The sequence below is a fragment of the Danio aesculapii genome, chromosome 4, assembly GCF_903798145.1.
Source record: "Danio aesculapii chromosome 4, fDanAes4.1, whole genome shotgun sequence".
In the NCBI taxonomy this organism is placed as follows: Eukaryota; Metazoa; Chordata; class Actinopteri; order Cypriniformes; family Danionidae; genus Danio; species Danio aesculapii.
In genome coordinates this window covers 5,676,841-5,704,262 of record NC_079438.1, presented here as the reverse complement: position 1 = coordinate 5,704,262, position 27,422 = coordinate 5,676,841, and the positions used below count along the sequence as shown (strand labels likewise).

The 27,422-nt window shown below is 41.7% G+C and overlaps 1 protein-coding gene and 1 pseudogene across 1 annotated transcript; one reads left to right on the top strand and one right to left on the bottom strand.

Moving 5' to 3' along the window:
• LOC130221893 (zinc finger protein 721-like) overlaps window positions 1-27,422 on the top strand; it is a 461,849-nt pseudogene that overhangs the window by 54,055 nt on the left and 380,372 nt on the right.
• LOC130221909 (NACHT, LRR and PYD domains-containing protein 12-like) lies at window positions 496-25,982 on the bottom strand. The gene is made up of 7 exons (XM_056454463.1): window positions 25,861-25,982; window positions 20,255-20,533; window positions 17,281-19,099; window positions 11,767-11,940; window positions 8,754-8,927; window positions 1,182-1,228; window positions 496-1,103 (listed from the first exon to the last, which is right to left on the bottom strand). Exons 2-7 carry the CDS (start codon window positions 20,511-20,513, stop codon window positions 577-579), a joined length of 3,000 nt encoding a protein of 999 aa, XP_056310438.1. The 5' UTR covers window positions 20,514-20,533; window positions 25,861-25,982; the 3' UTR covers window positions 496-576.

Sequence of the window (27,422 nt, the reverse complement as noted above, 5' to 3'; positions counted from 1 at the left end):
TGACAAGTGTATTTTCTGTGGACATAGAGAGACTGTGTATCAGTGCTATTTGGAGTGTACACACTTAACACAATAGTTTGATATGTTGAGCAGAGTTTTCCTGAAATGTGGAGAGAATTTGACTCAGTGTAAGTTTATTCTGGAGCCGGCTATAGTCAGAAACAGAAACTGAAATGGCAGTGCATTAACTGTTTAGTTGCTCAAGGAACTTGCTCTACTTATCATAAGAAGAAACTAAATAGATGATGTACATGATCAAGAGAATTAGAGTTTTAAAGCATTCATAAGATCCAGAATTACAATAGATTTGAAGTATTACAAGGCCATAAATGATGCTAAAACCTTTGAACAACAGTGGTGTTATAAGGACGCTGTCTGGAATGTGGAGGACGGAGAGCTGCTGTTACATCTGCTGTGGAGTTACAATGTGTGAAATGAAAAATCATGTAATAAAGTATTTTATAAAAAATCAACAATAAAAATCTCTCTCACACACACACACACACACACACACACACACACACACTGCTGCTGACTGATCCTGCAGAGGATTATGGGTAAATCTCTCCTCAGTCTTCAGCACAGTTTCACTGATGTTCCAGGATAAACATTAAACCCAGGATAGAGCGGCTCAGTGAATGTGGTCTGGACAGAGTGGATGAGGCTCATTGTGTCTCTATAGATGTTGTAGAAGCTCAGAGTTCCTGCACTGTGATCCACAAACACTCCTATTCTCCTGCTGAGCGGCTTCACTGGGATGTCAGTTTGTGTGTCATTGTGTCTGAATGAGAAACTGGAGGAAAAGCAGAACAAACTCCATGACTGATCATTAGACCCAAACCAATACTCAGCAGCTTTTCCCTTCTTCCTGATGCTCTTATATGACACTGATATACACACATAATCATCTCCACTCCAGTCAATCTCCCAGTAACAGCGTCCACACACACTCTCTCTGCACAACACCTGACGATGATAAACAAATCTGTCTGGATGATCAGGATACGGCTGATTCTCACTCACACTCTTCACCTCCCTGTTCTCCTCACACAGAATGAGACGAGTGTGTACTGTGTTTGGATCCAGTGTGAGGAAACAGTGCCCTTAACACAAGAACACACACATTTATAACCACAGCTGTGTGTGTGCGTGTGTGCGTGTGTGTGTGTGTATAGGCCTACATTTGCGTGGTCCTGCTGTAATCCTCGTCTCTCCTCCATGATCCAGACTGTAAACACACACAGTGTGACATTCAGTTAGTGCACAAACATCAGCTTATAACACACACACACACACACACAGATCTCTTTTTCATGCTCTCACAGAAGAATTCACAGATTTTTAGCTCATCAAGTGTAAATGTGTAAACATTTATATTTATTCAGTTTTTAAATTAATTTCACTAATATTATTGACTATTATGAAAATATTGATATGATTTATTTACAAAACATTTGTAAAGTCATATTTTCTGTCTTTTAGTAGAGATATTATATAAGAGACTTGCTTTGTTTACCAAATAAAGTGAATCTAATTGGATTTTCATTGTAAACATTAAACAAAAGATAAAAATGTGTTATTTTTTATTTCATATATTAAGTTTTTAGTTATGATACTCCCAAAATAATCCCTCAGAAATCCACAGATTTTTATCATCATTCTCTGAAGAAATAGCAAAAAATGTCCGCTGATTCAGTCTGGCTCTACTTATAACCACATCTATAATGTGCTTTATCACTGCTTCATTTTTAATGACTAAATTCTGTTTTGCATTATTTACAAACCACTTGTATTTAAGAGAAGTTGGTGGTTTTTAAGATTTAGTTAGTTAGATAGAGTTAGTAAATGATTAATTACAATTGAAATCAACATTTATTGATCTTATTATTCAGGCATTAAATCCCTTAAATAACAGCATTAGTAGCTTCACTGATTAGTTTGGCTTCATTTTTGTCATATCTGCTGCAAGAATATTGATAATGAACAGAGGTTTAAATTTTTATTGAAAATGTTTGATTTTAGGCTGCTTTAGTTGAGCTCTTGAGCTACTCTTTTATCTTTTTTATTAATTTAGATTTTTAATGCAGTTTCCAAATTCACATACAGATAGGGTTCCCCTTCGGATGGGGAACGCCAATGCTATGTGGAAACTTCCACTATGGGGATTTCATCAGAAACCAATCATCTGAAAGAGTATAAAAACGGGCTAATGAAATGCCAATGAGTTGGCAGCGTCAGCGTGCACAGCTGGCATCAATGACAATCAGTCATGCTATAAAGAAGCAGCCAGTGCCATGCTCGACATCCTTTTCTAGCTGAAGAGACTTTCACGAAGTTTCTGAGAGAGTCTTTGAGGGTATCTCCAACCGGTGTCTACAGAGAGAGATTGAGAAGCAGCTTCTCCCAGTCCAAAACGCGTATACGCAGTGGTAGATGGTCGAGCTGGGTTTTTCTCCCTTGCCTGGCATCCTTTGGGTCCGGTCCTCCAAGAGCGGTTTGTATATAGAAAAAAAGCTTTCCTAAAAGAGCAGAGTTCCTCCGAGGCCCCCAGCATCTGACTCAGCGGAGGAGTCAGGTGTTGGCCCGTTACGTTGTTGGCATGCCCGCTGGTCAGCCTGCGTTCTGGGTATAGGTGCCTGCTATGCGTGATCCCCACTGGAGATACGCCCGTACACTTACTCAGCCACGGTTTAGTCCCCCCTTCTAGGCGGGCTCGTGTCTTCCCTCCCCGCTAACCATCCTTATGCATGGACTCCCCATCTCTGAGCTAGTCCACAGGTTGTCACCAGGTCTTCCCTCTGGGTAGCAGGTGAGCTCAGCAGCGTCCTCCCTATCGGGACTAAATGCTTTCCCAACGTACTGTCGTATCAAAACCTATTTTACTGGGTTATTGCGACTCCCCCAAAAAAAAACTTCCTGAACAGGTAAGTAAGGTAAGTAAGGGCCAGGGGACACGTTGGAAGACTGTGCCTTGGGGCGTTGTAGGTGCGCTCGCTCTACTGCGTGGCACACCCTTCGCCAGGGATGCAGTAAGGTTCTTTCGTTGTGGCGTTTTACATGGATTTCCCCATAGTGGAAGTTTCCACATAGCATTGGAGTTCCCCATCCAAAGGGGAACGCTACGGTTACTAAAGTAACCCTTCGTTCCCCGAGGGGGGGAACAGAAATGCTATGTTCCTTCGCTACGATTGTCCCTTAGCTTTTGAGCGTGAAAGTCTCTTCAGCTAGAAAAGGATGTCGAGCATGGCACTGGCTGCGTCTTTATAGCATGACTGATTGTCATTGATGCCAGCTGTGCACGCTGACGCCACCAACTCATTGGCATTTCAATGGCCCGTTTTTATACTCTTTCGGTGATTGGTTTCTGACGAAATCCCCATAGTGTCGATTTCCACATAGCATTTCCGTTCCCCGCCTCGGGGAACGAAGGGTTACTTTAGTAACTTTAACGTTTTCCAAGATGTATTCACAAAACAATCGAACATCGGATTCCCAAAATTGTAGAAATAAATGACATTATAAAATACAAAAAAATTATATTAATAAATATTGAAGTTACATTAATAATTTAAGGAAATTATAAGAAACAAGAAAATCAATACACTCATAATTGTTTTGTATATCATCAAAAAGAAACAGATAAAATTAATTTGTTGCTTTTCAGTTACAATTAAAGGGTTGACTTTCTTTAGTCATATTGTGGCACCCAGTCAGCCCTTCTCTTTCTTTTTTATTTTATTTATTTATTATTATAATTTTTTATTACATAAACTATGTACATATGGAACCATGAGGATGGTACTTTTAGGATCTTAAATGTACAATATTTAAAATAGCTATTGTTCTTCTTTCTATCTTTCTGTTATGTTTTCTCTCGTTACTAGAAATAATTCACAAAATAAAATCTTTCTGACTATTCATACATTCTATAATAAATCTGGTCTTAATGGCAGAAAATATTCTACCCATTTTCTCCATGTCTCATTAAACTCCTCAGTCTGTAAACGACGGTTCATTGTTAGTCTCTCCATCTTATAAATTTCATAAATTATATCAAACCAGTCACTAATTTAAGGTATTTCAAGCTGTATTTTTCTTTTTCGATCTTTAACACTTCCGTTATGTAGAAAAGTGCAGTATGCTGTAAATTCTTGATTATTCCAAACTTGAAAACTGGTGTTTATTTTGTTTGGGGCAAATGTGGAGTCAAATGCTGGCCATCTCAGTATTGATACTGATTCTGTTAAATCATATTTTTTTTATATTTCTTGCCAAGTTTTTAGTGAATTGTTTGTCCAAATGTTAATTTCTTTTTCATATATTTTCACCAAATTGTCATCAGCCATTATGGCTTGAATTGGGGGTCTATTTGGGGTGGTATTTTCTTATTCCTTCCATCTGGCTTTAACATTAGGGTTGCATAAGCACAGTAATGGTCGTATTTGGGCAGCTTGGTAATACAAACATGACAATAAAAATTCTCCTTCGTTTTTCAATTTTTTCTCTTGCAATATAAAACGTGAAATCAGTCTTTCCCATTCTGTAAAATGTTGTTTACTTATTTCTATAGGTATTGTCTGGAATAGATATAAAAATCGTGGGAGTATATGCATTTTAATTGATTCTATTCTAGAATGTAATCCTAGGAATGGTAGTAGGTTCCATCTAACTAAGTATGTCTTTATGTTTGAATACAGTGGTTTATAGTTTAAATCAAACAAATATGTTAAATCTTTAGGAATATTGACTCCTAAATATTTCAATGAATAAATACATTTTGTTCCCAATTGAAATATAATTTTTGCCATAAAAAATAGATAGTTGACAATTTAAAGTTAGAACCTGAGTTTTTTAAACATTTACTTTATATCCTGATAATTTTCCAAAAGACTGTAATGTTTCCATAAGAACTTTTAATGATTTGTGTGGTTTACCTAAATAAATTAATACATCGTCTGCAAAAACAGAGATAGTTTCTGTTCTTCGCCAAATACCTTAATTCCTTCGATATCAGTGTTTTGATTTATGCTTTGACTTAGTGGCTCTAAAAATAAAGCAAACAATAGTGGAGAATGTCTTGGTTATGTACGTAACCCACGTTCCCCAAAAAGGGAACAGAGATGTGTGTCTGTATAAATAGACTTTGGGAGTGCTTTAGACGACCAATCACTTCTGAAGATATGAAAACGGGCCAGTGAAATGCCAATTGAATTGACGGAGCTTAGCTCCACAGCTGAAACCGATGAGCCAATAAGGGCTAAATCATTCGGCTGTTGGAGTCAGCTCATTAGAATTTGCCTGCTGAAGAGCCGATCGCTCAGCTCCCAGCTGGAGACAGGTGCTGTGACAGTGGAGACACACGTCTCCGTTTCCTATTCGGGGAACGTGGGTTACCAGGACGTTCCCCTTCATAAGGGAACTTCTACGTGTGTCTGTAATAAACAGACTTTTTTTGCCACAGCAGCCAAGCCCGTCATGATCCTGATGTGTAGTTTGCCAAGCCAAGGCGTGAGCGCACTGACATCACCAAGAGCTCAACCTTCCAACATCCCCTAGGCCCAACAAATTACCATTACATGGGAATAAACATTTTAATCGGGGGTCGTAAGTGTGCTTTTACCTCGCTAATATAGACTAGGGATTTTGGAAATACAACAGTACGTTGGGAAGGCATGCCGTTCCCCGAAGAGGGAGGACACCGTGGAGACCACCTGCTACCCAGAAGGGGAGACCTGATGGTAAAGAGACATATGGACTAGCCCTAATGAGGGGGAGTGCTACATATGATAAGCTGGTTAGCGGTTTAGGGAAGACACAGGACCGCCTAATAAGGGGGAGCACACCGTGTTAATAATGCATATGGCATCACCAAATGGGGTTGCACATAGCTGGCACCGATCCTCAATATGCGTGTAGACCAAAATGGGCGTACCAACCACATACTGAGCCATGCATTCGACTCCTCCGCTGAGTCAATACTGGGGGCCTCGGAGGAATTCTTTAGGGTTTGCCTGAGAAGCGGAACTTACTAGTAGAGTAGGAAAAGCTCACGCATCTCCGGGTAAGGGAGCCTGGTGCAGCAAGCGTTTGTGGCACCGAGCTTAATTTTCCCCCGATTGATTGGGATTACCCAATAATCGGGAGGAAACTGGCTCAACTTGAAGGTTATAGAACCTCGCGAATGTGTTAGGTGTCCAAATAAAGTTCGGGGGTCTTCTCGGCAAGAAGTGCACCACTCAGAGAATAGACTCCACTTCAGGGCGTAGGCATGCCTCGTAGAGGGTGCTCTAGCCTGATTGATGGTGTTAACTACAGAGGGCCGTAAGTCACCTAAGTCTTTCGCGCTCCGTCTATGGACCACACGTGGAGGTTCCAGATACCTGGGCGTGGGTGCCAGATGGTGTCCCATCCCTGAGATAGGAGGTCCTCCCTTAGGGGAATACGCATATTTGCGCGTGCCCGATGGCCAGCTGTGAGCCAGTGCATCCGTGCCGAGGGGGGCCTCGGTCAGGAATAAAACAACTGGCAATGTGGTTCTCGGTGGAAGCAAACAGATCGATCTGGGCTTCCCCGAAGCGCATCCCATATCAGCTGGACTGAATCATGGTGGAGTCTCCACTCTCCTCGGGACACTAGCTGCCATGAGAGTGCATTGGCTGCACGGTTGAGCTTGCGCAAAATGTGAATGGGACGCAGCGATTTCAGCCGTGTGTGACTCTAAAGAAGCAGATGGCGAGTGAGCTGAGACATGCGGCGAGAGCGTATACCCCCCATACGGTTGATATAAGCCACCGGTCCATCCTGACCAGCACGTGTTTCTGCTCCAGCACCACAAAAAAGTGGCGGAGATCCAGATACACTGCCAACAGCTCCAGGCAGTTGATATGCCAATGCAGGCGGGGTCCATGCCTGTCTGGGGAATCGATCATGAAGCCAACGCCGAAGTGGTTTCATATGAAGCAAACCGAGCGGCGTGACCTCAGCTGCGGATGCCATATGCCACCGGAGCCTCTGAAAAATTTTCAGTGGGACCACTATCTTCCTGTGGAGCTCGTTCAGACAGGAAAGTATTAGCCTGGCACGCTCCTCGGAGAGGCGCACAACCATAGTGATCGAATCCAGCTTCAGCCCGAGATAAGAGATCCTCTGCACAGGGCAAAGTTTGCTCTTCTCTCGGTTGACCTGAAACGCCAACTGGTCGAGGTGCCTAAGCACTTTGTCTCTGTGCATAATCAACTGATCGCGATCAGTTGGTAGCGCTAGAGCACCCTTCGCGAGCTTGGTGAAAACCCGCGGAGACAGAGAGAGCCCGAAGGGGAGGACTTTGTATTGCCACACTCGTTCTTGGAACGCAAACCGGAGAAAAGGGTGGTGGCATGGAAGGGTCGAAGGGTCCCGGTGCTGCAAGCTGGAAGGCGGAGCATCCCAGACTGGCAGTGCTCGGTTTGTGCATCTGGAGTGAAAGGAAACTGCTCTTTTGAAAATTTGATTGCCGCCAGCCTGAAGGCCGGCAGTGATGAGTTTAGAGTTGTTGTTGACTGATGTAATAATCCTCGGCCCCCCACAGAGGAAAGACCAGGTCCCCTCTTCTCCGAATTGCCCATCCCAGGGACACTTTGTGGTCTGTTTAACGGACTTAGCGGTGCCCAGGGGTGGGGGCATTGCAGTCCCACATGAGACTCGCCGTTGCCGCTTGGCTGGTGGAGCGGGCAGCAGAAGCGAAGCAGATGTTAAGCCGCGGGTGGACGCCCTCGGCGAGGAGCAGCCACAGCCGAAGGGGCTGTGGGAGGAGCAGTTTTCCAAGCCCGCTGACAGATGACTTCACCAATCGCCTTAGACTGCTCTTTCACCGCTGACAATTCCTGGGTGAACTCCCCAACAGTGTCGCCGAACAGGCTAGCCTGGGATATGGGACCATTAAGAAAGCAAGCTGTCAACGTCTCTCATATCAGCCAAGCTCAGCCAGGGGTGGCATTCCTGGACCACTAATGTGGCCATCGTCTTCCCCAGGGCACGAGCAGCTGATTTGGTGGTCATGAGAGCATAATCGGTTGCTGTGCGAAGCTCATGTAGCAAGCCCGGGGGAGAACCGCCCTCCTGCATCTCAGCCAGCTTCTCGGCTTGGTAGCGTTGATAGGTGGCCAAAGCGTGCAGAGCGGAGGCGGCCTGGCCCACAGCAGTGTAGGCTCTGGCCGTGAGAGACTTACCATTACTACCAGTCCACAATTACTATTTATATTGAAAATGTCATTTTGTGTCTTTTTCACCAAATCAGTGACATCATTTTTGAATTTGTCAATTAAAGAGTTAAATTCTGTAATTTTCTAAAAACTCTTCAGTAGTTTTGATCAGGGCTGAGGTTGATTAACATATTTACACAAAAAAAAAATGTAATTAAATTTCTGATGCATTTTTACAGCAGTTTATTTTAGTGTATGTTTTCATGTCCAACACAATGACAGGGTAGTAAAGTTGCTCAGAGTGTATTGTTGAGTTTTTGTTTAGTCTTAAAGCATTTTCTCAAAATGTGTGTCAAAATAAGATTTATCACCAAAAATCATTCCACTAGCTGAAACTCAGAGAAAGTCAAACTAAGACTCAAAATCACCCCAGAGTTGATGAAAACGACCCAACAGTACAACAGGGTTAAACTCTGAAACTGTCTCCAGAATCTAGAAATATACACCAGATTATTCGCTATCTGTCTCTACACAGAGATCACCAAAACAAAAACATGTATGTGTTTCACATACTTGAGTTTATCCAGTGTGTAGTTTGGATCCTCCAGTTGTTCAGAGAGCAGCTTGACTCCTGAATCTCCTGGATGATTGTAGCTCAGATCCAGCTCTCTCAGGTGTGAGGGGTTTGAACTCAGAGCTGAAGACAGAAAACCACAGCCTTCCTCTGTCACCATACAGCCAGACAATCTACAGACACACACACAAACAGTCCACGTCACATTATTCTGACAGCCATACATAACTAACACAGTCATCTGTGCAGAAGCTGATATTTGCTCTAGTTTCAGTCACAAAAGCGGAACCACTTTACTTGAAGGGGTGTTCATTAGACTGTCATGACACCTTTATAATCATGAACATGGAGGAGATGTTATGAATGTTTAAGACATTTGTCATTAAGTCTCATTAGCTCAGTTATGCAGAGATGACATGGTTTGAGATGTCTGTGTTGTGTAACTTGACATTGCCAAGACAACTTCATAAATCTGTCATAAACATGATTGTTATGAGGCCATTAGAATTGCGTCATGAACTTTTTTATGATCATTTCTGTTAGTGGAACAAACTGAATTTGTCATTAAAATTTCACATTTAAATTTTCAGTATGCTGTCAAATAAATGTATAATAGCATCATGAATGTTTAATGACATTAATTACATTTTAATGACGCTGTTATAAAATTCATGACACAATTATGATGGCCACTAGACAAAGATGTTTATGGCGGATTCCTGAAGTTATATTTGCTTGGTAATGTCAAGTTGTCATTACCATCACACACATATGTCATGATGTATTTGTTGTTGTCAAGTTGTCATAAAGCAAAGATTTGCATTTGAAATGACATAACTGAGCCAAGGACACTTAATGACAGTTACCATAAACATGCATAGATTCTCATTCATTTATTATTATTTGAAGGGCTAGAAGATCTCCTCGCCAGTTCTTGGAGTTTTTGCTCAATAAAATAGTTAGTCGTCAGTATTTTCAAGTCCATCATCTGTATTTACATTGCCCCACTGGCAGCCAAAATCCATGCCTTACACTATGAAGCGTGTGTGCACTGTCACTACTTTTATACTGTTAATTAGCTGCTGGGCATTTCACTCTGTCTCGCGTTGAAGGCTGTCAGTGTCGACCAATTGCAGCAGGCTGTCATCGGTCCAATCAGCGCAGATTAGCTTCACGATAAGGAAGAGTTTGGGAACAAATGAAACACTGAACTGTAGCTGGGATAATTAGGTAAAAATAAATGCAGATTATAAGACCATGAAAGTGTTTTTTGACCTTGCATGCATATTAGACTGTTGTTGGAGACCCTTACAACCTAAATATAACCCTATTTCATGTATAATAGGGGCTTTTTAAGTGTCACAATTTTGACCTCTTCATACATTTTTGTTGAAAGATTCTTGTTTTTTACAACAGATTTCATTTTACATCATTTGTCCCTTCATTTTGATGCAGTTTTGTTGATTAATTATTTATAAAATAAAAAAGAAGATCGAATAAATGTGAGTGGAATGGAGTGCGTTCGTCACTACCCTGCTTCCACAGCCAGATTAAAAGGGCCACAACAGTTTAATTCCCTGGCAAACAGCCTCCTCCACGAGAAGCGCCACCACATATTTACATTGTGTTATATTTGCAGCAGCCAGAAAATGAATTGCTCCACCGGTGTATGTATTCTCATAGAAAAGACGCATTCTGACATGGGCTTTTGTGCCGGTATGTGACCCCTCAGGAGTGATCATACAGGTGCGGAAGCTTCTGTACTGGCTCTGCTACCTGACCCTCTAGTGTATTCATGTGACTAGTGTTGTTGTGTTAATGTTGCTTTCTTGTTTTACAACTGGGCAATGAGAAATGAATCAGGGGGAAGGAATCGCAGGTCAAAGCTGTTTTGAAATGCCCAAACAAACTTACAATAGAACTTTGTTTGGGTCAGATTTTGTTCAAAATTATGACTTTTCAGTTTATAGTTTAATTATTTAAAGTGAGTGCACAAAACAGCTCCTTTAAGACATGCTGCAAAAATCCCAGAGAAGATGAATCAATGATGTTATGAGCTGAAATTTCACAGACACTTAAGAGCAATATTATATCTGGTAAAAACAGGTGCCCTATAAACCCAAGGCTTTTTTTCATATTTGACTTCACTTCACACTTGAAATAAGAAATACACAAACTGAATAATCATACAAAATAAAATACATGGCAGCATTTTTTTTCATGTCATCAATCTTCAACCCAGGCTCATTCTGAATGTTTCTGGAGACTGTGACCGCGAAAGGCCACTGTGTGAGCTTTTTCATATCTCAATTGTCTCTTGCGAGTGCCGTTCGCACCCGCACTGTTCTCGCGTAAACCCACCAGAGGCCGCTGTCGACCAACTGAATGACTGAATGAATCATTGACTGTGCAACTGGCCAATCGACTGACCCACCCTCCTCTTTCCCTAAACCAAACCAATATTACCGATTGACTGGCCCACCCACTTACTTCCCCTAAACCCAACCGACGGTTTAAAAAAGCCGTCCAGAAAAAGAAAGCCCTCGTCTGATTTTTACTACGTTTTAAGAATTTACCACATTCTCACCTTGTTATTCGCTCGTTCATTTTATTTTTGGGATTCTGTTTTTGTCTTAGCTGATTTCTGGAACCGCTCCTCCCCTAATTCGAACCCAGTCGTCGTCATCGTCAACTCCTCTTTGCGTCTTAAGTCCACTGATGTACACAACGACTTAACTGGACAAACTAATTGCGGTGGTAAAGCCCTCCACAAGGAGGTAAGTGGTCAGCCAGTAAGCGCCAAAAAGAACGGCATCATAACGCGCCGTAGCGTTCACATAAAAAAATGAAATGCAGCCATACGTACTTCCGGCATCATAATTTGCGGCCTCCAGAAACGTCCACGGGACTACGTTTTCAGAGTGAGCCTGTGTTGTCATTCTTTGTGGTATTTTCAATATAAAAGTAAATTGTGGCAGCATTTATTTTATAGAAAGATCTTTTTTATTTTACCTCAGTATCTCCAGTTTACAGCTTATAGTCTTCAGTCCATCAGAGAGAAGCTTCACTCCTGAATCCTGCAGGTCATTGTTACTCAGGTCCAGCTCTCTCAGGACACAGTTTGAGGATTGTAGAGCTGAAGACAAACTCTCACAAGACCGAACAGTGAGATTACAGCCCTGTAGCCTGGGAGGAAAAACAGAAATAATGATTTTGCATTAATCTAGGGATAATACAGAGCAGAAACAAAAACAATTGAATGGTGTGTTTTAGTTTGAGCAAAGGTAAAATCACTATGTGGACTATGTGGTACACTATGTGTACCACTGCTCTAAGTGAAGTGAAATATCCAGCTATGGCTTAAATCTGTAAGTGTACAGTGTTTAAAACTATTGATACATCTATAAAAGAGTCAACTCATATTGCTTCAAACGAGTCGTCTTGATTACGAGTCATTAGGTGTTTCGTGATGACGTGACTACAAAACACAAGTAGTTGCGCCCGCAAACCCGGGAGATTTGAAACCTGTGGCCCCGTCCACTACCAGAAAAAAGCCACACACACCCACACACCGGTTGAAAGAAGTCACGCTGTGCAGATGGATATTATTGACAGTCTACCCAAAGATGAAACCTCAGCAGTGTAGCCTAGCCTTGAGCAGTTCGAGTGCTTCTGGAAACTACATGCTTACAAAGAAGACTTCATCGGCCGTTTGTTAAAGGAAAGATTAGTAAACACTGTCAGAACATAGATCAGTGCATCATGGATCAGTTTCTTCCTCCATTTCACAAGTGTAAGTACGTGCGATTAAAATTGTTGCCTCTTTTACTCTAGCTTGCAAATTATGTGTGTGTGTGAAAAGAGCAGGTAGAGTGTAATAAGCTAGAGAATCTCCTCGCCAGTTCTTGGAGTTTTTGCTCAATAAAATAGTTAGTCGTCGGTATTTTCTAGTCCATCGTCTGTATTTACATTCACCCACTGGCAGCCAAATTTCATGCCTTACACTATGAAGCGTGTATGGACTGTGACTACTTTTATATTGTTGATTAGCAGCTGGGCATTTCACTGTTTCGCGCTGAAGGCTGTCACTGTCGACCAATCGCAACAGGCTGTCATCGGTCCAATCAGCACAGATCAGCTTCGCGCTGAGGAGGGGTTTGGGAACATATTAATCGTTGTACGATTCATATGGGAGTCGCTGGGATAATTAGGTAAAAATAAATGCATATTATAAGACCATGAAAGTGTTTTTTGACCTTGCATGCATATTAGTTGTTGAAGACCCTTACAATCAAAATATAACCCTATTTCATGTATAATAGGGGCTCTTTAAGCTAACAAATCTACATTTTTGTGCTATAATTAATCATTATTAAAAACCTAAAGCCAATATTTTTATCTCTGTTTTCCAAACTCATGTTAAGTTAGAGCTATCACCACACCATCTAAATTTAAGTGAAGTTTGTTTATAAACAAATTTCGAGAGGATCACGTGCTTATGATTGTTCACAGCTGTTCCAGCATTAGCTCATGACTAATTATCCTATCTGACAATTCCTAACTCACTATAAATAACCAGAGTTTTCTCATCTCAATATCTTCGTCTCGAAGAACGTTGAACCCTGCAAACCAGCAGAACTCATCAACACCAACCTACCATGGAAAACCACCAACAACAACGGCAACAATACCAACGATGACCCAGCCAACATCTACAACCTCACAGATGAAATCGCTCTCCCCAGATCAGCAGCGGCAGCTCAACAACTCCCAGCTCCATATGGCCCTCAAGCCGAGCCCGCGGCTCAAGCAAGAGGCCGCCACCTGACTCGCTCTTCAACTGCAAGAATATCCCTTCAAGGATCACCAACACCATCCACTGCAAGACACCAAAACATTTCACCCACCTCTTCATATGTCTCAGCCTCTTCCTCTGTCCGTCAGCCAAGGGAATCACCGTCACCGAACTCCAAAAGCTCCTCTCCGATCTCGGCATCCACGCTCCATGCCATCTGAACAAACCGGAACTCCTCAAACTATACTCCAATGCCACCTCGGACTCGCACCACTCTTTTAGTCCACCAACAAGACAAACCACACAAAAAACTAGCTCTCGCTTTACTCCGTATCCTCACCCTTCTCAACCCGGAAAAAATTAAATCAAACAGAAGCACGCAGCAAGCCACACGCCTCCAAGACCACGTTCCCAGGAGACCTTGTCTCCACAAGCCACGCCACTCACCATCCAACACCAGGAGTCCAGCCAGAACAATAACTCTTCCCTTCCTTTCTACCCTACTTTTTCTTGGCCTCCAGCTCCTTTTTCAAACTCTCTGCCCAGCCCTCACATCCCATCTACCTCTGTATCCTTTTTTCATCCTAACATTTCTATTACTCCAGCTCTTCCCCAAACATATCCTTTTCCCTCCCTGCTTCTCGCTCTGCGCCTCTAAACCAACCCCCCTCTATTCAAGTCCCGCCATCTTTTTTGCCTCCTTCACTCCCCCCCCCCCCCACCCCCCCCCCCCCCCCGCACACTCCAGCACTGATCCCATTCATCATTCCACCCTTCATACACAAGCTTCTATACCACGCCCCCCATTCACTCTTTCCACAGCCACGCTCCTTCCCATGCCGTCTAATGCTCTAGCCATGAAACCTCCCCCCATCTCTACTTCAGCAAGCAACCAGATTGTCTCCGGTGCAGATATTGATCTCATCACTCTCCTTTCACCCATAGCACCCCTCGCGGCAGAACGCCTGGTTAATTGCGGCGAGTTTACCCTAACATTAAAACAATCCGCCAGCACCCAATCTCGCATCATGCCACTAGCTGAATTTACAATAGCCTTTTCAATGCATCAATAAAGGGTGTTTCCACTCACCCTAGCCTTTTTCGGCTTCCTAAGATGTTCCAAATTAACAATAACGTCTAACTTTAACCCCACCATCCACCCTACCGTGTCTGATCTGACTTTGCAGAATAAAGAAATTCTTTCATTTTTTATCAAACAAAGTAAAACAGACCAAACTCCGAAGGGGCATTACATTTACATTTTTGACATCCCCTCCCCCACACAACCTTTCCAAACCATTTTAACCTTTTTAAACTTTAGAAGAGTCCAACCCCCTCGCCTCTAACGCTAACCGGACGCTGACCGTCCAGTAACATGTTTTTGGTTTCAAAAACACTAAAAAGAAGTACTTCGCCTATCAGGCTTCCCGAACCATTCTCCAGCCACTCATTCAGAATAGGGGCAGCCACCACAGCAGCTCACCACGGGCTCTCCCAAAAAACAGATTCAGAATCTTGGATGTTCCTTCCGCTTCCCCTCCTCTCCCGCTCACCACCGCTCTTACTCCTGCAGGAGTCACACAGACCTTCAACCCCCGCAGGGGTCTCGCCAAGCCCATCCCCAGCCCAACCCTCAGCAGCCACACGCTAGCAAGAGCCCTCACTGCCCCCTCCCTCCTCCATCTCTTGCTAGAGCCTTCCCCCCCACAGCTCTGACCCCGTACCCCCTTTTTTACTTTTTCTGGCCTCAAGATCCTCAGCCCCACTTTCTATCTTCCTACTGGCATTTAATTGCCCCTTCTTTTACTACTTCAGCGTTGAGTAATTCCGCTCTTTCATTCCCACATTTTTTCCAATCCCCTTTTCTGTTTTCCAATTCCTTAAAACCCAATCCCCCACCCCACCCTTTTATTTTCTTTTTCAGCGCAAGTCCCTCCGCTTCTTTTCTCTTCAGCGACAGTTCCGCCATGAACATGATCTTTCTTCTAGCGTTGAGTTCCTCCGCTACGCTCTCTCTTTCCTAATAGGCCATCAATCCCCAGCTCTAACTCCAGCAGGAGTGACTAAAATGAGCTTCGACTCCCGCAGGAGTCACGCCACGGCCACCTCTCGCTGAAGTCATCACCGCCCTCTCCCTTTCCCAGACTCCTACAAGAGTAATGCCCCTGCAGCTCTAACTCCCGCAGGAGTTACCCCGAGCTTCATCAACCACTTCCCTCTCCCGGCCACTAGAGAAAAAAAAAACTGTCCACCTTTCTTCTTTCTGACGTTGAGATCCTCTGTTCCTCTTTCTTTCTTACAGCGTTGAGTGCTTCTGCTACCTCTACTCAAAAAAAAAACAGTTCCTCCACTAATTTTCTTCCTTCAACACAAGTTTTCTGCCATCTTTCTTTCTTCTAGTGTTGAGTCATCCACTATCCTTTCCTTCCGCACAGGCCCTCACTCTCCCAGTTCTGACTCCCACGGAGTCCCCCTAGCTTCAAATCCCACAGGAGTTCCTTACCCCCCCCTAACTCACACCCCTTACCCGTCGGAGTCATCACCGCCCAAAATATCTTCCCCGACTCCAGCGGAAGCCCAGCGTGGGTTTTCTCCGGATCCTCTGATTTCCTCCCACAATACGAAAACAAGCACCCTAAACAATTAATCCAAAATATTTTTTGCCAAGCTCTGAGTACTTCTCTTTTCAGCATATATATCTGACACTTAGCTACAATAAGCAAGGGGGAGTCATCGAGATCTACCTGAGCTCAAACTCCCCTCTCGCCCTGCAATGGGAGGGAGCCCAGGGCTTGAGGATCTTATAAGCTCAGGGCTCTCTCCCAGGACAGCATGCCAAACAAGCTCAATAAACAATCATTCAAGAGTTCACACTTAGCTGATGATTAATTATAAGCTTGTTTGGCATGCTGTCCCGGGAGAGAGCCCTGAGCTCATAAGATCCTCGAGCCCGGGGCTCCCTCCCGTTGCAAGGCGAGAAGGGAGTTTGAGCTCAGGTAGATCTCGAGAACTCCCCCGCTGTAATAACCAATGAACAGCCAGTGATTGCTCTTGAGAGATAACCATTTACTAGGAGCATGTCTATAGTGCCGGTTTGGATTAGTCAATTAACTTATGTTGCATGTTTTTTGGACGGTGGGAGGAAACCGGGAAACCCGGGGGAAACCCACGTGAGCACGGGGAGAAAATGCAAACTCCGCACAGAAATGTCTGCTGGTTTGGTAAAGCCTAGAACCAGAGACATTCTTGCTGTGAGGCAACAGTGCTAAGCACTGGGCCACCGTGTCACCCATCTAGGAAGGAGGAGGAGTAGGGGTGGATGGGGGGATTCTTCAAAACGAAGATAGCGGTGGTACGTAACCCAGGGTATTTGTAGTAGCTTAGGAGTCGTCTGATTGGTGCATTGAGAATTGGATAATGCGGATCCAGCCGCTAGCAATCATAAGCACGTGATCCTCTCGAAACTTGTTTATAACTAAACTTCACTTAGCTAAGTGTGAACTCTTGAAACATTTAAATGTGTTAGAAGAAAGGAGAGATTATAATATTGTATTGTGTAAAAAAAAGAATCAAAGTATTGAAAAGAATGTCTGAAAATCAGTAATACATATTTGATGTGAAAGCACAAATAGTCTGTGCTGTTTCTGCATTGTGTGCATATGACTCATGGGTTGCAGATGTGTTGCAAATCGATGTGTGAAATTTGCATAAGTGTAGACATAAACTCTTACAGTGCTCTTGTGGTGTTTTTGACCACTGGTATCAGCCTCATCAGTGCTTCATCAGATCTTCTGTATTTCTGCAGTTCAAACTTCTCTTGAGTCTCTTCTGACATCAGGAGCACAAACACCAGACCTGACCACTGAGCAGAGGACAGATTCTGTGCTGCAAGATTTCCAGAGCTCAGACTCTTCTGGAGTTCCTCCACAAAGTCATCATTCAGTTCATTCAGACAGTAGAAGAGGTTGATGGTCCTCTCTGCTGATTTTTCCTTCTCTATTTTCTCTTTGATATAGTCAGTCGTGTCTTTGATGTTCTCAGTTTTGAGCTCCAGTCCTGGCAGGAGCTGCTTCAAGTTACTCTGATTAGACTCCAGAGAGAGACCAAGCAGAAACCGGAGGAAAAGGTCCAGGTGTCCGTTCTTGCTTTGTAAAGTCTTCTTGACTGCAGCCGTATGAAGTTTAAACAGGGGCTTTTTAGAGAGTTTCCATGTCAGCTTTTTCCAGGAATCAAGAAGTAGATTTGCTTTCCTGTTGTTGTAAGTGAAAAACACATAGAGAGCAGCAATAAACTCCTGAACGCTGAGATGTACAAAACTGTAAACCTGTTCCCCTGAAACTGGGCTTTCCTCCTGAAACATTCGAGTGCATAATCCAGAGAACACAGACCCTTCCTTGACATCTAGGCCACACTTCTCCAGATCTGTTTTGTAGAATATCAGTTGTCCTTCCTCCAGCTGTTTAAAGGCCAGTTCCCCAAGCTTCAGAACAATGTCATCAAAAGACCAGGCATTGGCTTCAGGTTCAGAATCATTGCTGTATTTTTCTTTCATCTGTTGCTTTTGAGACAGTAAGAAGCTGGTGTACATCTCTGTGAGAGTTGTGGGTGTTTTTTCATTGCTCTCTTGACCCAGCAGAGGCTGAAGAACAGTAAGAGAGATCCAGCAGAAGACAGGGATGTGGCACATGATATAGAGACTCCTGGATTTCTTAATGTGGCCAATGATGTTTCCAGAAATCTCAGGACTGCTGTTTTTGATGAAGTACTGCTCCTTCTGCTTATCATTGAAGCCTCGAACCTCTGTCACCTGATCAATGTTGGTTTGGGGTATCAAACTGGCTGCTGCTGGTCTGGATGTGATCCAGATGAGGGAAGAGCGCAGCAGCTGTCTCTTTAAGAGATGTGTTACTATCTTACTCACTGTCATTTGCTTATCAACATTTGTAATTCCATCATCCTCTTTAAAGTTCAATTCAAAGCGATATTCATCCAGTCCATCAAAGATAAACATGACCTTACCTTGTTCTTCGGGAAGAGAGCTCAGTCCTCCCTGTCTACTAAAAAAGTACTTGTTAAGCAGACCTATGAGACTGCACTTTTCTTCTTCAATCAGATTCAGTCTACGGAACGGCAGTGGAAATATGAAGACTATTTCCTGATTGTTTTTTCCTTCAGCCCAGTCAAGGATGAATTTATTGACAGAGACAGTTTTTCCCACTCCTGCGATCCCCAGTGTCAGGACTCTTCTGTTTTGTCGACCTGTGTCAGGCTGAACTTTAAACATGTCGTTACACTTGAGTGGTTTATCCTTGGCTGTCTTTTGGTTGTGTTTTGACTCCATCTGTATCACCTCATGGTCATTCTCTCTTCCTCCAGTCTTGTTCTCCATCATGTATAGATCAGTGTAAATATCATCCAGATATTTCTGGTGACCCGTCTGTGAATTACCAAGCAATATCTGCTCATATTCCTCCTTTAATTTCTTCTTTAGTTCATAGCTAATGTTTGTGTAATCAAGAGGAGGAGTTTTACAGTTCTCTGAAGCTGCACCTTTACAAGAAAGAGGGAAAAACATTAAAGTAAAACATAATTATGCCCTGTGCTTTCCTTTATGAAAAAAGAACTATCACTCATATAAACAAATTTAGATGAACGAAGACAAACATATAAATGTTGATAATGTGAAATACAGGCACCCATTTACATGCATTAGCATTTTTATTGACAATCACTGTTGTCCATAGAAATGCTGAATTTAGGACTGTTCATCTGAAGCTGTGCAATACATTGTGGCTATTAGGATTCAAATCCATACCACCTGGAGAAAAATGATTAAAGGTTAAATAAGGGCAGATATTATAAAAAAAGGGAGGAAAAAAAGAGCGGAAGGGAAGGTGGGAAGAACAGTACGAGGAAGAGCACAGCAAACATAGTGGTCGAATGAGTTGGCTCTGGTTGAAAGCGACAAGGTAAACGCCAAAAAGCAAGTGGCTGCACAAGTGTGCCGGCGGTGACCGAATCCAGCGAAGAGTGACTGCTGTTAAAAGTGTTTTGGAGAGACGTTTGGTTGAGATGGTGGGTTTAGCCGTCGTCCGAGATCATGTGCGGTTTCCACAACCAAGGGAGCTGAGTGACGTTGCTCTACATAGATGCGGGCTGTAGGTTATTTCCCTCTAGTTCACCGGCTTCAGGTACTTTATATTTTCACAACAAAAAAGGAAAACAAAACGCTAGCATACCAGCATCGTTGACGGGTTGACTGCCAAAGCAATGTGTTTTTAGCTGTTGACCTTATCCATACCACTCCCACTTGTTGAATGAACTGTTAGTGCGCATATACATTCACTGTTGGTGGTGATATTTCAGTGATGGAAAATATAAATATTTCAATACATACTCATTTGGTGAATTTGTGTATATTTTTTGTGTATTTTGTTTGTTATGTTTTGTATAGTTGTCTTATAGCTATCTGGGCTAAAGTTAAATTTGTAATATTGATGGATTTATTCTATCTGGCACCTGAACAAAAAGTAAAATATCACCAATGTGGGGTTTAAGGTAGGGCCACCGTTACAACATGTTATGACAATACATCTGACTCAAAAACCATTGCTAGGACAGGGTTTTAACATAGAAGATTTGAACTAATAAAAACATGAGTCAAATGATCACATTTGTAAATTTTGACAGGACATTAAACAATACCTTGCTTCTGTGTATTCTCCAGCTCTTCAGACAATTCATTCTGCTTTATTTTCCTCAGTATGTCCACTGTGATCTTCACAGCTCTTTCTGGTCCAAAACATGACACCATCTTATCCACTGTCTTCAATCTGTCTGCATTGTCCATTTCAGCTTTTGAAATATCTCTGTGATGATTTATTAAGCACCACTGAAACTCTTTTAGTTCAGCTTCTCTCAGTTCATCCAGTGAGTTCTTGAGCAGCTGTTTAACATTCGCCATGGTGCTTTACCCATTCACAGCTACAGGACAAGAGCAACAACATCTGCATTAGTTTCACAATTAACAAATGGACCTAAGAATCAGTTTATTATTTGAATAATGAAATGAACCTCTGAGTAGAAACTTGACATTTCAAAAAGCTGCATTTTGAAAATTGATTTTTACTATTTTAGGTGGCTCCTACTAACCAGGAATAATGTAGATGTTTCTTGTTTATCCACTTAAAATGTGTCTTGAGCAGAAGCTCTGTAACTCTTCTTTTTTGTATCATCATGAAGAAATGTTTATTTAGATGTTCAACTGGTTAAACAACCATTTAAGAAAACTAATAAAACCAGTTTCAGAAAAGATATCAGATGACATGTGAGACCGGTGGAGAATCACACACATATGTCCACTGTTAAAAGACCCTGGCATACTACATAATATGAGTACAAATACCCATCACTGTGGTGATACACTGACAGGGACCTTTCTGTACCTCTACTTTAGATCCTATAATTCATACAGGGTAAAAAATAAGGGCCTATCACAGACCTTTAATAGTACAGTTATACTTAATGTACCTTATTGGTACATTTCATCGACTGTGTTGTAGAATAATTGCAAAAAAAGTGAACACTGAAAAAAACGGATGACTAATATAATATTAAAGCTCTTGGGATGTAGTTGTACATGCTCAGAATCCTCTAAATCAAATGTTATTTTTATTGTGACACACATGGCCAACTAGACCTCAGTTTATGCTGTTTAATGCAGGCATGGCAAAAGAACTGGATGATCATTGCAGCAGCTCGAGAATGTACCCAGGTAGCAAGAATTCTTGCCCAGATTTGTTATAAAGCTAGTAGAGCAGGCATTTATCCAGCACTGGCTTACAGCATGTGGGCCAAACATTGCCCAGGTTTGGCAGAGGTGGCACCGTCTTTAAGGCAGCATGCAATACATGGGCCAGATGTAGTATTTGGGCCAGATCTTAAAAATTGAAATGTGGGCTATTTAAGTTTGGCCTATCTTGACCCACATTTAAAATCCATTTAAATTATTTTTTGAGTAAATAAATATTTTGGTGCACAAAGTCATTTTCATCTTCCCGTTAGCATCTTCTAATACCTTCATTTTAATTTAGGAAACAATCCAGATTTATTAATCTATCGTTTCTTGTTTCTATTGTTTTCTATTATTTCTTGTGAAATAACTGAATTTAACCTAGATTATGTATATTTTATTACTAAACTATTATTTTACAAATTATAATATTATTAACTATTACTAACCATTACCATTATTAATGTGCCTAAAGCGCAATGCCTCATGGGTTTTTCAATTTCACTGCAGTCATGACACACCAAATCTGGCTTCCAGACAATGGCCTAACATTGGGCCACAGTTAGCCAAGTTCAGGGCAAGTCATAGGTAAATAACTTGACTGAGACTAGGCCCAGATATGGTCCATGTTTGGCCCTTATATGGAAGCCAGACTTGGTCCAGTTATGTACTGTAATTCACTGCAGCACGTGGGCCAAGCAAAACCTGATTGTGTGGGCCAGAGCTGGGCAGGAGAAATGTTGCTATGTGGGTACATATCATCCACCAAGTGCAGGCAGTCATTTCAAAACCTTGATAATGGAGCAGTTGGTCGGAAAACATGAATATATTTGAGCTTCCTGAAGTCAGTGGGTGCACAGCCAATCTGAGACTGCATGCATGCTTTTTATTGTGTACAGCTAACACCGCTCCTAACCCTACCCCTCACAGTGACGTCATGAGTGGATGATTAATAGATATTATTGAATTTGTACAATCCATGCAAGTACTGAAAATGAATCAGACTTGCAAGACAGATATGATCTAGCTTTTCCCAAAAGTATCATAAACTTTAGTTTATTGTTGGTTTTATTGGAAGTACAAAAGTTGGACTGCCCGATGCAATGTCATGATCTGCACACAGGTAATATTTATTTATTCATTCATTCATAAATACCTGGGGGCCTTTTTATTTTATTTAAGCTACCTAAAATTTACCTCAAGTGGAAACTTGATGTCAACCTTTGAATATGTTGCAGACATTCTTAGGGCACAAGCAAACAGTAATGTCTTGTAATTGTAGGTCGAGGTGGTTACAATTCCAGACTATGCCATTCCAGAGTATTAAACTGTTTTCTATTATTACAAATTTGTACAAGGAACATATACGTGCAGAATAGACTTTCATTATTAAAACTAGAATTAAACAAATGCTGTTTAAAGTGTTACATAAATGATGATTAATACTGTCACAACCCAGATATCTGGTGTAGTGACTGGAGAGATGTACCACTGAGCCATCCATATCAAATAATTCTAATTTATCAGCAAACAGTCAACTGAGATTCTTCTCAGACTGAGGTATACAAAATTCTTAAACAGAGAAATAAACATAAAAGGAAAATTCAAAGACGAATTGCACAAAAGTAGAATAAAGAAAGCCAGGATGAAAGAAAAAGCACAGCATGACCTAGTTTAATCTGGTCCTTCTGGCTTAGTCTGTTGCATGTTTGCTGATCCAGGATGAGAACGAGCCGCTATGTCATGCCCGGTGTAGACATCCAGGATAAGTGCACATTCACTGCATTCTTCAGCAGACCATGAGATTGATCAAAGAATTAATGATGCAAATATGGATAAAACCTGATGTGCGCCAATCAGGTAACGAGATGAAAAACACCTCTCTCGCCCACCAATCTGGTAATTCCGACTGATCTGGGAACTCGCTTTACTGTCATGCAGAGATTAAATGGAAATATGAAGAGGCTTATTAAAAAAATGGTTCACTTTGCCTTAAATTGGACCAGTGGACACTCATCCTACTGAGGAAATGTATTGATTATTCCAAACACTTATCCAATATTGCACATATATTTGAACTGTTTTTATTTATTTTAAAATGCTTATTAAATCTCATCTATATGATCATTTATATACAACATAAAGCTTTCATTTTATTTTGTTTTTTCTTTCTAACAATTACTGACGCCCTTAAATCAGATAATGAGGCGACAACTTTTCAGTCAGAATGTTCATCATCAGGGCTCAATCATCACTTAATTAATCCCTAATTGTCTGAATAACTTTAATGCCGCGGTCACACTAATGTTTGAGCATGCAAAATTCTGTCCTATGGCGCTGCGAAAAGGGCCACAATAAACAAGGTGATTAGACATTTTAAAAAAGCGAGCGATTGGTCCACTTTTTATATTTCTATTCAGAGAGGTCATGGCTGTTTCTCAGTATGCGTTCTTCAGCATTCTTGCATCCTCGTGTTCTTGTGTCATGTCATCATCAACTGCCAAAGTTCAGTTCCAATACTCAAGAACGAAGGACACATGAAACTTCCCAGATGTGTTCTTGCTGTCGAGGATACACTGATGCAGACTTGAGCACCAAACTCGTGCTAGAAGTCCCCGAAGTCAATGCTACTGGAGGTGAGAAGCGCAGCATTTTATATAGATTTATTATTAAAGTTCAGAGATATAACAAACTTATCTTTATTTGTAAAATCAGTATATATTTTGAAAAGGGAAAAACTATAAATTGTTGTATGAATGCTGTAATGTTTAAATAATATTCCAATAAAAATGCGTGAAGGTGACGCAACCATCAGGAAGAACGCAGCATCTCATTTCTCACAGGATGCGTTCTCTGTTCTCGTGGTCTCCTGAGTTCATTTTTCCAAGGTGACCTGGCAAGGCTGGTCTTCACAAGAACGCAAGTCTGTTCTCTGCATTTTTGGAATTGAGAAACAGCCCATGTTTTGATCTTCGATTCTTCGATCTTCGCTCATGCGGTCACATAATGTGATTTCGCAGGTCAGAGTTCACCTAGCTTGATCTTTGTAACGCAGTGAACTGCAAAACTTGTCGCATGAGCTTGCATTTCCAGCTTGTCACACTCGGGTGCATATAAATGGAGAAAAGTGTAGTGGGACTGCGGCTTAACTGTGCTGCTGAGTTACTTTAGCTAAATTTAGAGTGGGACCAAATAGACTCTGAGCTGAGGAAATGTTACTCAGAGGATTTTGCTTTTATGATTTTATGAGAGTCAGATGATCATTTGCAATTGTTACTCTACCAGCTCAAAAGCTGAACAACATGTCTGCCATCCTGGAGCTTGATGTCAGAGTGATGAAGCTCTGTCCTGCCTCACTGTAGTTTTGCTGAAAGTACCAGAGGTTGCTACTATGTGAAACTTATAGCTTACAGCTCATTGTAGTCTTTTAGAAAAGCTTTATCATTGTTATGGTGATCCTTCTCTCTGTGTGGGAAGCTGTAGGGATGTGTCACAAATCACGACTGAACCCAATAGCAAGTGAACAGGGAGTTTATTAAATCTCAAGAGCCTGAAACAGTAGCAGGCAAAATAGTTTGTGAAACTGAAATAGCTGTTGACAGGTGGATGCAAGGGAGGTCCAATTAAGAGAAGAAACTAAGCTTCAGGAAGCGAACTCGCCACTAACGGAACTCAGGGAGGACAGCCTGACGAGCCACAGAGAGAAACGTGAACAACAAGGAACTGACGATGTGAAACAGGAGCACCGACTAGATCCAAGCATTGTAATGCACAGTAGCTGTAGCGCGCTGATGAATCAGCTGAGTGAATGAGGAATCACCGTTGACAACAATGCACGTGACCGCACAGATGCCGAAGGTAAACACAGAACCATCAGCCTACCACATACACAGATACACACACAACACAGAAAAAACACACAGACCCATGAATCGTGACAGGATGTGGGTAACTCCTGTGAACCCATTTTGTCTTGATTATGTTCAGGGATTTAGTGTGTGTTTCTGATGTTCATTTTCTTTTCATTTGTCAGTTTAAACAGTTTTACTAGTTAAACACTGCATTTGTTTCTTTGTGTTTATGCTTCTAAATATACATTTATCATTTGTGCTTTTTTTAACTACTTGAACATGAATAAAAACACCTCAACTCACTTTACGTTACTCTTTCTCTCTTATTCTTTTATCTTAGCCCACAAATCAAATAAATAGTCAAACATTTCATACCTCTGTTTTCTCTTGACTTCAGTGTCCCTCCACCACCCTAACTCCACACTATTAAGCCAGATACCTATTTAAATCTGAGGGGGGAGCGTTCTGGAGCCAGGCTAGACACTGCGCTCGGACCCAATCTCACTTTATCCTGATAAGGGGAATAACACGAGTTTGGGTGTCTTCCCAAGCTCAGCCCCCTCTCCCTGGACAGCACGCCAAATACGCATATTCTATTCAGTCAAATATTCGTGAGTGTGAACTCGTGAAATCACAAATAAGTGTAATGGTAGACGTATTAAACTTACATGCAGAAGTACAGACGCTCTTGTGCAGCAGGACCAAAATCTGAGCTCTTTGACTCGTTCACATCACTAAAACACACCTGTGTGATCTACAGGTATTTCCTGATGTATTATTGGTTCCACTGAGTGGCACTAACATGAATGTTCATGAGATTCTTTTGTCTGTGGGCGTCCTCGAGACAACACACAAACCACATGGAGCTGAAGATATCTGTGCAGCTGCTGAACGTAAGTTGGTTAATGAATTATTTCAAGAAGGAAATAAAGGTTTAATGAGAGGTATAAAGTTCAACAGCTCACAGTGAATAGATTGTCATCATATGAGCTGTGTTTGGCCTTATCAAGGATAGGCATTCAGATAAAGTACAGCTGTTTTCCACTATACAGGTTACCCACAGAGCAGTCTTTCTCAGATGATAAATAGTCAGAATGAGAGTATTTTCACATCTCTTTTTAACTTAACAAACAGCTGCATTCAGTTAAAAAGTGTGTGTGTGTGTGTGTGTGAGAGAGAGAGAGAGAGAGAGAACTGTGTGTGTGTGAGTGTATGAATGTGTGAGAGTGTAAGGAGAGAGTGTACATTTAGGTGTGTGCAGGGCAGTGTACGTGTGTGTGTGTGTGAGAGAGAGAGAGAGAGAGAGAGAGAGAGAGAGAGAGAGAGAGAGAGAGAGAGAGAGCGTGCATGTGAGTGAACATGCTGAATTATCTCTTCAGTAAAGGGATTTTCTGGTAAAAGGGTCTGACGATGAGTTCTTGTACTATAGAAACTATTGACATCCATCAAATATCTACAAACAAACAGTCAAATATCAATTTCTTACACTTGTGCTAATGCTGGTACACAAGTATTTGCCATTTAAGAGGTAATCATCTTTAAAAGTTGTGATTTCCACACATAAGTTGTAAATATTCATTATATTTACTCCAAAAATATCCTAAAAGTATCAAAAAATATATATACTTAAGAAATGATCTATATTCATGAATAAATAACAAGCTGTGTCATATTTATTCTGTGAATTATCAAAAGTTGATATTTCTCAGCAAACAGTCCATTCAGACTGCAGAAATGCATGATATGAAATCATTAGTTTTGCTTTTCTACCTTTACCATAAAGTGACAAATCAACCTTTTGGTCGAGCATGTTTTTGAAACATTAATACAAACACACTAAATATTTTTCATGGCACCAGGTAACATCACTTTGTAAAGTTAGGGTTCTTAGAGGGTAATATGTCAAAAAAATATATGCTTACCTTGCAAATTTTTACCGTAAACAGTTCACATGATGTCAGGACTGATTTCCTTGTTTTTGATTTCAATGTAGAAGCAATGTTGTAACAGGCCTGTGTAACCCTGCTGGCCCTACACCACCCAACCCGCTCCGAGCTGGGATCGAACCGGTGACTTTTTGCATGGCAACAAGCCTAACAAGTAGGCTAAAGACCATGGCCCCAAGTGTCTGTCGCCAGAGCACCTTTAGAAGTCAGATGAGTGAGGTTTACCTACACAGCACTACACTAGCTGGCCTCCGTTACATCTGCTTAAAAGAGGTTGGAAATGT